The sequence below is a fragment of the Lampris incognitus genome, chromosome 3 (assembly GCF_029633865.1).
Source record: "Lampris incognitus isolate fLamInc1 chromosome 3, fLamInc1.hap2, whole genome shotgun sequence".
NCBI lineage: Eukaryota > Metazoa > Chordata > Actinopteri > Lampriformes > Lampridae > Lampris > Lampris incognitus.
In genome coordinates, this window is record NC_079213.1 from 116,658,320 (window position 1) to 116,670,346 (window position 12,027).

Sequence of the window (12,027 nt, forward strand, 5' to 3'; positions counted from 1 at the left end):
CTTGTTTTTTCTGTGAGTCAGTACACAAACTGGGGAACACACGTTCCCACAGCTTGTTCTTCTGTGAGTCAGTACACAAACTGGGGAACACACATTCTCGCAGCTTGTTCTTCTGTGAGCCAGTACACAAACTGGGGAACACACGTTCCCAAATCTTGTTCTTCTGTGAGCCAGTACACAAACTGGGGAACACACGTTCTCACAGCTTGTTCTTCTGTGAGCCAGTACACAAACTGGGGAACACACGTTCCCACAGCTTGTTCTTCTGTGAGTCAGTACACAAACCGGAGAACACACGTTCTCACAGCTTGTTCTTTTGTGAGCCAGTACACAAACTGGGGAACACACGTTCCCACAGCTTGTTCTTTTTTGAGCCAGTACACAAACTGGGGAACACACGTTCCCACAGCTTGTTCTTCTGTGAGTCAGTACACAAACTCCTGAACACACGTTCCCACATCTTGTTCTTCTGTGAGTCAGTACACAAACTCCTGAACACACGTTCCCACATCTTGTTCTTCTGTGAGCCAGTACACAAACTGGGGAACACACGTTCCCACAGCTTGTTCTTCTGTGAGCCAGTACACAAACTGGGGAACACATGTTCCCACATCTTGTTCTTCTGTGAGCCAGTACACAAACCGGAGAACACACGTTCCCACATCTTGTTCTTCTGTGAGTCAGTACACAAACTGGGGAACACACATTCTCACAGCTTGTTCTTCTGTGAGCCAGTACACAAACTGGGGAACACACGTTCTCACAGCTTGTTCTTCTGTGAGCCAGTACACAAACTGGGGAACACACGTTCCCACATCTTGTTCTTCTGTGAGTCAGTACACAAACTGGGGAACACACGTTCCACATCTTGTTCTTCTGTGAGCCAGTACACAAACCGGAGAACACACATTCTCACAGCTTGTTCTTTTGTGAGCCAGTACACAAACTGGGGAACACACGTTCTCACAGCTTGTTCTTCTGTGAGCCAGTACACAAACTGGGAACACACGTTCCCACATCTTGTTCTTCTGTGAGCCAGTACACAAACCGGAGAACACACATTCTCACAGCTTGTTCTTTTGTGAGCCAGTACACAAACTGGCGAACACACGTTCTCACAGCTTGTTCTTTTGTGAGCCAGTACACAAACTGGGGAACACACGTTCTCACAGCTTGTTCTTCTGTGAGTCAGTACACAAACTGGGGAACACACGTTCTCACAGCTTGTTCTTCTGTGAGCCAGTACACAAACCGGAGAACACACGTTCTCACAGCTTGTTCTTCTGTGAGCCAGTACACAAACTGGGGAACACACGTTCTCACAGCTTGTTCTTCTGTGAGTCAGTACACAAACCGGGGAACACACATTCTCACAGCTTGTTCTTCTGTGAGCCAGTACACAAACTGGGGAACACACGTTCCCACATCTTGTTCTTCTGTGAGCCAGTACACAAACCGGGGAACACACGTTCCCACATCTTGTTCTTCTGTGAGCCAGTTCACAAACTGGGGAACACACGTTCCCACATCTTGTTCTTCTGTGAGCCAGTACACAAACCGGAGAACACACATTCTCGCAGCTTGTTCTTCTGTGAGCCAGTACACAAACTGGGGAACACACGTTCCCACATCTTGTTCTTCTGTGAGTCAGTACACAAACCGGAGAACACACATTCTCGCAGCTTGTTCTTCTGTGAGCCAGTACACAAACAGGGAACACATGTTCTCGCAGCTTGTTCTTCTGTGAGCCAGTACACAAACTGGGGAACACACGTTCCCACATCTTGTTCTTCTGTGAGCCAGTACACAAACCGGAGAACACACATTCTCACAGCTTGTTCTTTTGTGAGCCAGTACACAAACTGGGGAACACACGTTCTCACAGCTTGTTCTTCTGTGAGTCAGTACACAAACTGGGGAACACACGTTCCCCCAGCTTGTTCTTCTGTGAGCCAGTACACAAACCGGAGAACACACGTTCCCCCAGCTTGTTCTTCTGTGAGCCAGTACACAAACCGGGGAACACACGTTCCCACATCTTGTTCTTCTGTGAGCCAGTACACAAACCGGGGAACACACGTTCTCACATCTTGTTCTTCTGTGAGCCAGTACACAAACCGGAGAACACACGTTCCCACATCTTGTTCTTCTCTGAGCCAGTACACAAACTGGGGAACACACGTTCCCACATCTTGTTCTTCTGTGAGCCAGTACACAAACCGGGGAACACACGTTCCCACATCTTGTTCTTCTGTGAGCCAGTACACAAACTGGGGAACACACGTTCTCACAGCGTGTTCTTCTGTGAGTCAGTACACAAACCGGGGAACACACGTTCCCACATCTTGTTCTTCTGTGAGCCAGTACACAAACCGGAGAACACACATTCTCGCAGCTTGTTCTTCTGTGAGCCAGTACACAAACTGGGGAACACACGTTCCCACATCTTGTTCTTCTGTGAGTCAGTACACAAACCGGAGAACACACATTCTCGCAGCTTGTTCTTCTGTGAGCCAGTACACAAACCGGGGAACACACGTTCCCACATCTTGTTCTTCTGTGAGCCAGTACACAAACCGGGGAACACACGTTCCCACATCTTGTTCTTCTGTGAGCCAGTACACAAACCGGGGAACACACGTTCCCACATCTTGTTCTTCTGTTAGCCAGTACACAAACCGGGGAACACACGTTCCCACATCTTGTTCTTCTGTGAGCCAGTACACAAACCGGAGAACACACATTCTCGCAGCTTGTTCTTTTGTGAGCCAGTACACAAACTGGCGAACACACGTTCCCACATCTTGTTCTTCTGTGAGTCAGTACACAAACTGGGGAACACACGTTCTCACAGCTTGTTCTTCTGTGAGCCAGTACACAAACAGGGGAACACACGTTCTCACAGCTTGTTCTTCTGTGAGTCAGTACACAAACTGGGGAACACACGTTCCCCCAGCTTGTTCTTCTGTGAGCCAGTACACAAACTGGGGAACACACGTTCTCACAGCTTGTTCTTCTGTGAGTCAGTACACAAACCGGGGAACACACGTTCCCACATCTTGTTCTTCTGTGAGTCAGTACACAAACTGGGGAACACACGTTCCCACATCTTGTTCTTCTGTGAGCCAGTACACAAACCGGGGAACACACGTTCTCACAGCTTGTTCTTCTGTGAGCCAGTACACAAACAGGGGAACACACGTTCTCACAGCTTGTTCTTCTGTGAGTCAGTACACAAACTGGGGAACACACGTTCCCCCAGCTTGTTCTTCTGTGAGCCAGTACACAAACCGGAGAACACACATTCTCACAGCTTGTTCTTCTGTGAGCCAGTACACAAACCGGGGAACACACGTTCCCACATCTTGTTCTTCTGTGAGTCAGTACACAAACTGGGGAACACACGTTCCCACATCTTGTTCTTCTGTGAGCCAGTACACAAACCGGGGAACACACGTTCTCACAGCTTGTTCTTCTGTGAGCCAGTACACAAACTGGGGAACACACGTTCCCACATCTTGTTCTTCTGTGAGCCAGTACACAAACCGGAGAACACACATTCTCGCAGCTTGTTCTTCTGTGAGCCAGTACACAAACTGGGGAACACACGTTCCCACATCTTGTTCTTCTGTGAGCCAGTACACAAACCGGAGAACACACATTCTCACATCTTGTTCTTCTGTGAGTCAGTACACAAACTGGGGAACACACGTTCCCACATCTTGTTCTTCTGTGAGCCAGTACACAAACCGGGGAACACACGTTCTCACAGCTTGTTCTTCTGTGAGCCAGTACACAAACTGGGGAACACACGTTCCCACATCTTGTTCTTCTGTGAGCCAGTACACAAACCGGAGAACACACATTCTCGCAGCTTGTTCTTCTGTGAGCCAGTACACAAACTGGGGAACACACGTTCCCACATCTTGTTCTTCTGTGAGCCAGTACACAAACCGGAGAACACACATTCTCGCAGCTTGTTCTTCTGTGAGCCAGTACACAAACTGGGGAACACACGTTCCCACATCTTGTTCTTCTGTGAGCCAGTACACAAACTGGGGAACACACGTTCCCACATCTTGTTCTTCTGTGAGTCAGTACACAAACCGGAGAACACACATTCTCGCAGCTTGTTCTTCTGTGAGCCAGTACACAAACCGGGGAACACACGTTCCCACATCTTGTTCTTCTGTGAGTCAGTACACAAACCGGAGAACACACATTCTCGCAGCTTGTTCTTCTGTGAGCCAGTACACAAACTGGGGAACACACGTTCCCACATCTTGTTCTTCTGTGAGTCAGTACACAAACCGGAGAACACACATTCTCGCAGCTTGTTCTTCTGTGAGCCAGTACACAAACCGGGGAACACACGTTCCCACATCTTGTTCTTCTGTGAGTCAGTACACAAACCGGAGAACACACATTCTCGCAGCTTGTTCTTCTGTGAGTCAGTACACAAACCGGAGAACACACATTCTCGCAGCTTGTTCTTCTGTGAGCCAGTACACAAACCGGAGAACACACATTCTCGCAGCTTGTTCTTCTGTGAGCCAGTACACAAACAGGGAACACATGTTCTCGTAGCTTGTTCTTCTGTGAGCCAGTACACAAACAGGGAACACATGTTCTCGTAGCGTACTTCACTGTGTTTGACATCAGCCATTGCAGTACATTTTACCAGGAACCTGTGAGCTACACGAGTGCTGATGCTGAAAGTTCATGCTGTAAAAAGTACTCCCACTGTGATGTAGTCATTTTAGGTTCATTTTTAGATTTAATTATTTGTACTTTTTTCTACTCTGTTTTATTATGAGTTATGCTCATTATTTTGACACATAAATATCCTTTTATTGGGACGGAGGTAGAATGACGATGGATGATTGACAGGTCTCATTGTGTTCCCTGGGTGGATTAGATCATGATGGGGGAGGGACTGCTCTACTGCCTCCAGTCTCCTCTCAGGATCCGGGCGGCTTCAGAGGGAAGCATCAGCGCTGGAGGCTGCAGCTTTAACTCGTTCCTACGCAGGACTGTGCGCTTTGTAGGTATGGCTCCACCTTCACCCAGCCCAGCTGACAGCTCCCTCCATCACAGCTACTGTAAAAGAAGTCTCTCTCTCTCTCTCTCTCTCTCTCTCTCTCTCTCTCTCTCTCTCTCTCTCTCTCTCTCTCTCTCTCTCTCTCTCTCTCTCTCTCTCTCTCTCTCTCTCTCTCTCTCTCTCTCTCTCTCTCTCTCCCTCTCTCTCTCTCTCTCTCTCTGTCTCTCCCTGTCTCTCTGTCTCTCTGCTTTGCATGCTGGGAGGTTGGGTATGTCAGCGTGATTGAGGGTGCTGAATGATCTTGAGTGTTTTTTGGCATAATTCAGTTTTTTTCTGCTGCTTTCACTTTTCTTTCTACATGGTGAGGGAAGAGGAGTTTCCTTTTACTTCATTGCTGGTTGTTGGGAAGTGACTGGAGTAGCTGGTGGGAGTTTGGTGGTGTGCAGTATGGCGCCCCCCCTGGTGAGGGCTCGCCTCTCCTGTCTATCAGACATGGGGTTGGAGCGGTGGTGGACTCGTGGTACACTGTGGAAAAGGTTCTCCTGGCTGCAGGAGAACAGGTCGGCTATGAGAACATCACCTACGGCTCTCGGATGAATAAACCTGTGGTGGCTTTTCGCCGAGAGGAGCGTTTGGTCCACCTGTTGGTCGAGAGAGGCCTGGTGCTGGACGATCTGTTTGCTGCCGTCTCATCACTGTTTGTGCTATCGACGTCTTACCGTGTCAGGTGTACCTCCATTTATCCCGGACGAGCTCCTTGAAAGAGAACTGAGTCGTTTCGGAAAGTTTGCTAGTCGGTTCAGAGTAGTTCGTCTGGGTTGTGATGACGCTAGACTGCAGCATGTTACCTCCCTGCGGAGACAGGCCTTCATGTACTTAAATAATCCCTCTGAACATCTACAAGTGTCATTTAGAGTCACATATGAAGATGGGTTCTACACTCTGAATGCGAGCTCTGAGAGTGTGAAATGGTTTGAGTGTGGTGATGTCGGCCACAAACATTCATCCTGCCCCCACAGGGAGCCCAGGAGGCGCTGCTGAGAGTGGTAGCCCGCAAACAGTGCAGCAGGCAGCGGAAGGTGGGGGTGGTGCCGCAACCGGTGATCCACAACCTGGTATGGAAGGAAATGAAACCACTGAGCAGGACAGCAATAATGTAAATGACGGTCATCTGAGTGGTACTGAAGCACAAGATGTGGATGTAGGCAGAGACGGGGGACAGACAGAACCAGCAAGACACAGTCACCCAGCTGAGGCTGAGAGTCAGGTCTCTGCAACAGCTGCGCCACACTGTGAAAATGCTGGAAATGAGGATGAGGACATGTTAGAGTATGATAGCCTGTCTCAGTTTACTGATGTTGTGTCACAAAGTGATCAGCAGTCATACTCAGTAAAGGGGATTAATGACTACCTTGATGAAACTCATGGCAGACAGTCTGTGGAAGTAGAAACTCATGGCAGACAGTGTGTGGAAGTAGAAACGCATGGCAGACAGTGTGTGGAAGTAGAAACTCATGGCAGACAGTCTGTGGAAGTAGAAACTCATGGCAGGCAGTGTGTGTAAGTAGAAACTCATGGCAGACAGTCTGTGGAAGTAGAAACTCATGGCAGGCAGTGTGTGGAAGTAGAAACTCATGGCAGACAGTGTGTGGAAGTAGAAACTCATGGCAGGCAGTGTGTGGAAGTAGAAACTCATGGCAGACAGTGTGTGGAAGTAGAAACTCATGGCAGACAGTGTGTGGAAGTAGAAACTCATGGCAGGCAGTGTGTGGAAGTAGAAACTCATGGCAGGCAGTGTGTGGAAGTAGAAACTCATGGCAGGCAGTCTGTGGAAGTAGAAACTCATGGCAGACAGTGTGTGGAAGATCCAGCCTCCATTTTCCTATAGGGGGAGAGTCTTTATTGTTAACAACTCGATTGCCTCAATGTTCTGGCACCGGTTTACAGTTGTAGAACCTCTGGACATGCTCATAAGAGAAGTACAGAAGAGGCTGGTGAACTTCTTCTGGGGAGGCTCTCACTGGACCAAATCTGCTGGTATTGTTCCTACCAGTGTTAGAAGGAGGCCAGGGCCTAATTGACCTCTGCAGTCGTAGCACAGCTTTTTGCCTTCAAATTGTGGAGCAACTCTTATACCATAACCAACGGCTTTGGAGTGAAACAGCACCTGTGTTGCTTCGTAGGATTATGAACCTGAACTATGACAAGCACTTGTTCCTTCTGGACCTAGCTGGCATGGATTTCACTACCACACCTTTCTATTAGTCTGTCCTCCGAGCTTGGGGCACAGTCTTAAGCACCAAAAGAGCCTATTCCCAGATCTATGCCAGTGCAGGGGAGGAACCACTGTTCTATAACCCGCTGATACACTGCAGGATGCTCAGCTCCATAAGTGTACAGAGATCCCTCATGAGAGCTGGACTTACTAAGTTAGCGTGTCTCAGATCAGGACAGTGGAAGATGGCTGACATTTTGAGCCAAGAGATTGGTTTTAAATCTCTTCATTTAATGGAGCGGTTGTTGGAGGAGGTGATCAGTGCACTTCCTGGCTTCTTCAGAGAGGCACTAGGGGCAGAGTGTGGGGAGGGTCAGCCAGTTATGTGTCCTGTTTTCCATCTTTGTCCATTCATGCAGCAGTGGAGGAGCAGGAGGAAGTGAAGGGGGCCATTCTGTCTTTCAAAACACCAGAACTACAGAACTTCTCAAGTCCATCAAAGAAGGCCTTGCAGTCACTGTAAAGGTTCTCAACAGAACATCACCAGCCGGTGTACAAAAGTTGAGGTGGTTGAGTGTGTTAACACCAGGTTTATCTCCCAAAGGCAGCTGGAGGTCCGTGTACAAACCCCCCATAGAGAAACGTACTGCAGGTCTACAGTGGAGGGTGGTACATGGGGCTGTGGCTATGAACTGACATGTGGCACATATAGATCCTAGAGCAGGGAGTCACTGCTCTTTCAGTAATGATGAAGAAGCTCTACAGCGCTTATGGCTCAGATGTCCCAGGTTGAGCCCTCTCTTCTCTGTACTGTCTCTCGCTGTCTCTCTCTCTGTCTCTCAGATGTCCCAGGTTGAGCCCTCTTTTCTCCATACTGTCTCTCTCTCTCTGTGTCTGTCTGTCAGATGTCCCAGGTTGAGCCCCCCCTTCTCCGTACTGTCTCTCTCTCTGTCTCTCAGATGTCCCAGGTTGAGCCCTCTTTTCTCCATACTGTCTCTCTCTCTCTGTGTCTGTCTGTCAGATGTCCCAGGTTGAGCCCCCCCTTCTCCGTACTGTCTCTCTCTCTGTCTCTCAGATGTCCCAGGTTGAGCCCTCTTTTCTCCATACTGTCTCTCTCTCTCTGTGTCTGTCTGTCAGATGTCCCAGGTTGAGCCCCCCCTTCTCCGTACTGTCTCTCTCTCTCTCAGATGTCCCAGGTTGAGCCCTCTCTTCTCTGTACTGCAGCAGTGGCTCAGAGGTTTAGGAGAGGTTTTGGAAGACAGCCTGTTTGTCTTTGGTCCGAAGTACACGGCAGCACAGTGCAGACGTGTCACCTTGGTTAATTTTCTGATAGGTCAGGCAAAAATGAGAAAGAAAGGCACAGGGTCCACAGATGCTACACTCATGTCCAGGGCTCTAGTGGCTGCTTGGCTGAAAACTGAGTTCACGTTTTTCAAATTAATTTCAAACTTGGAAGAATTTGTTTCTGTTTGGGGACATGGGGATGTTCTGTGCACTGTAGAGAACCAAGTGCTCCTTAATTTCTGAAAAAGGGAAGGTCTGTATCTGTTGTTTTTACTGTGTATTGTGCTTGTTGTGTTTCACCATGTATAAGAGTATCTTTGTTAATATTGTCATCTTAATGTGAATGGAAAATTGGACCATTAAAGACTTGGTTAAAGGTAAAGGTCTCTCTCTCTCTCTCTCTCTCTCTCTCTCTCTCTCTCTCTCTCTCTCTCTCTCTCTCGCTCTCTCTCGCTCGCTCGCTCTCTCTCTCTCTCTCTCTCTCTCTCTCTCTCAATTCAATTCAATTCAATATGTGCTTTATTGGCATGACATACGTTTGTGTACATATTGCCAAAGCATGTAAAACAACAACAACACAAAAAAAGTCACAGAGGTCTCTCTCTCTCTGATTTGGTGGAGGTCTGGTTGTGGAGAGCGTGGTGAGTTTGGTGGAGAGTCTGTGACTTTTTCTCGGGTTTTCCTCTTTTTTTCTACTGTTTATTGTATGGTTGTTGAGTAGTTGTGGTTGTTCTTAGTGTTGTTTGATGTGGGCTGGGTGGTTGTGTTTAGTGGAGGGTGAGCTGTGCTTCTTGCTGGGCATGGCGTCCCTTCAGACACCGTCCCTGCCTTTGAGGCATGGCGTGAGGGTCGCGCCGCGGCCCAGTACCACGGTGCAGCAGGTGGTGGTGGTGGTAGGAGAACAGGCGAGCAGGTGCTGGTGGTGGTAGGAGAACAGGTGAGCAGGTGGTGGTGGTGGTGGTATGAGAACAGGTGAGCAGGTGGTGGTGGTGGTAGGAGAACAGGCGAGCAGGTGCTGGTGGTGGTAGGAGAACAGGTGAGCAGGTGCTGTTGGTGGTAGGAGAACAGGTGAGCAGGTGCTGGTGGTGGTAGGAGAACAGGTGAGCAGGTGCTGTTGGTGGTAGGAGAACAGGTGAGCAGGTGGTGGTGGTGGTAGGAGAACAGGTGAGTAGGTGCTGGTGGTGGTAGGAGAACAGGCGAGCAGGTGCTGGTGGTGGTAGGAGAACAGGTGAGCAGGTGGTGGTAGGAGAACAGGTGAGCAGGTGGTGGTGGTGGTGGTAGGAGAACAGGCGAGCAGGTGCTGGTGGTGGTAGGAGAACAGGTGAGCAGGTGCTGTTGGTGGTAGGAGAACAGGTGAGCAGGTGCTGGTGGTGGTAGGAGAACAGGTGAGCAGGTGGTGGTGGTGGTGGTGGGAGAACTGGTGAGCAGGTGGTGGTGGTGGTGGTAGGAGAACTGGTGAGCTGGTGCTGGTTGTGGTAGGAGAACAGGTGAGCAGGTGGTGGTAGGAGAACAGGTGAGCAGGTGGTGGTGGTGGAAGGAGAACAGGTGAGCAGGTGGTGGTGGTGGTAGGAGAACAGGTGAGCAGGTGGTGGTAGGAGAACAGGTGAGCAGGTGGTGGTAGGAGAACAGGTGAGCAGGTGCTGGTGGTGGTAGGAGAACAGGTGAGCAGGTGCTGTTGGTGGTAGGAGAACAGGTGAGCAGGTGCTGGTGGTGGTAGGAGAACAGGTGAGCAGGTGCTGTTGGTGGTAGGAGAACAGGTGAGCAGGTGGTGGTGGTGGTAGGATAACAGGTGAGCAGGTGCTGGTGGTGGTAGGAGAACAGGTGAGCAGGTGGTTGTGGTGGTAGGAGAACAGGTGAGCAGGTGGTGGTGGTGACAGGAGAACAGGTGAGCAGGTGCTGGTGGTGGTAGGAGAACAGGTGAGCAGGTGGTGGTGGTGGTAGGAGAACAGGTGAGTAGGTGGTGGTGGTGGTAGGAGAACAGGTGAGCAGGTGGTGGTGGTGGTAGGAGAACAGGTGAGCAGGTGGTGGTGGTGGTAGGAGAACAGGTGAGCAGGTGGTGGTGGTGGTAGGAGAACAGGTGAGCAGGTGGTGGTAGGAGAACAGGTGAGCAGGTGGTGGTGGTGGTGGTGGTAGGAGAACAGGTGAGCAGGTGGTGGTGGTGGTAGGAGAACAGGTGAGCAGGTGCTGGTGGTGGTAGGAGAACAGGTGAGCAGGTGCTGTTGGTGGTAGGAGAACAGGTGAGCAGGTGGTGGTGGTGGTAGGATAACAGGTGAGTAGGTGCTGGTGGTGGTAGGAGAACAGGTGAGCAGGTGGTGGTGGTGGTAGGAGAACAGGTGAGCAGGTGGTGGTGGTGGTGGTAGGAGAACAGGTGAGCAGGTGCTGTTGGTGGTAGGAGAACAGGTGAGCAGGTGCTGGTGGTGGTAGGAGAACAGGTGAGCAGGTGGTGTTGGTGGTAGGATAACAGGTGAGCAGGTGGTGGTGGTGGAAGGAGAACAGGTGAGCAGGTGGTGGTGGTGGTAGGAGAACAGGTGAGCAGGTGCTGGTGGTGGTAGGAGAACAGGTGAGCAGGTGGTGGTGGTGGTAGGAGAACAGGTGAGTAGGTGGTGGTGGTGGTAGGATAACAGGTGAGCAGGTGGTGGTGGTGGTAGGATAACAGGTGAGTAGGTGCTGGTGGTGGTAGGAGAACAGGTGAGCAGGTGGTGGTGGTGGTAGGAGAACAGGTGAGCAGGTGCTGGTGGTGGTAGGATAACAGGTGAGTATGTGCTGGTGGTGGTAGGAGAACAGGTGAGCAGGTGGTGGTGGTGGTAGGATAACAGGTGAGTAGGTGGTGGTGGTGGTAGGAGAACAGGTGAGCAGGTGGTGGTGGTGGTAGGAGAACAGGTGAGCAGGTGGTGGTGGTGGTAGGAGAACAGGTGAGCAGGTGGTGGTGGTGGTAGGAGAACAGGTGAGCAGGTGCTGGTGGTGGTAGGAGAACAGGTGAGCAGGTGGTGGTGGTGGTAGGATAACAGGTGAGCAGGTGCTGGTGGTGGTAGGAGAACAGGTGAGCAGGTGCTGGTGGTGGTAGGAGAACAGGTGAGCAGGTGGTGGTGGTGGTAGGAGAACAGGTGAGCAGGTGGTGGTGGTGACAGGAGAACAGGTGAGCAGGTGCTGGTGGTGGTAGGAGAACAGGTGAGCAGGTGGTGGTGGTGGTAGGAGAACAGGTGAGTAGGTGGTGGTGGTGGTAGGAGAACAGGTGAGCAGGTGGTGGTGGTGGTAGGAGAACAGGTGAGCAGGTGGTGGTGGTGGTAGGAGAACAGGTGAGCAGGTGGTGGTGGTGGTAGGAGAACAGGTGAGCAGGTGGTGGTAGGAGAACAGGTGAGCAGGTGGTGGTGGTGGTAGGAGAACAGGTGAGCAGGTGGTGGTGGTGGTAGGAGAACAGGTGAGCAGGTGCTGGTGGTGGTAGGAGAACAGGTGAGCAGGTGCTGTTGGTGGTAGGAGAACAGGTGAG

At 50.7% G+C, this 12,027-nt stretch overlaps 1 protein-coding gene across 1 annotated transcript in view; it reads left to right on the plus strand.

Annotated features, from left to right (window-relative positions):
- Window positions 1-12,027, plus strand: part of plppr3b (phospholipid phosphatase related 3b) — a 69,557-nt gene that overhangs the window by 28,754 nt on the left and 28,776 nt on the right. Inside the window, exon 2 of the mRNA XM_056276943.1 lies at window positions 4,919-5,048. Coding sequence (XP_056132918.1) covers window positions 4,919-5,048 — 130 coding nt within the window. The remainder of the gene's footprint in view (window positions 1-4,918; window positions 5,049-12,027) is intronic.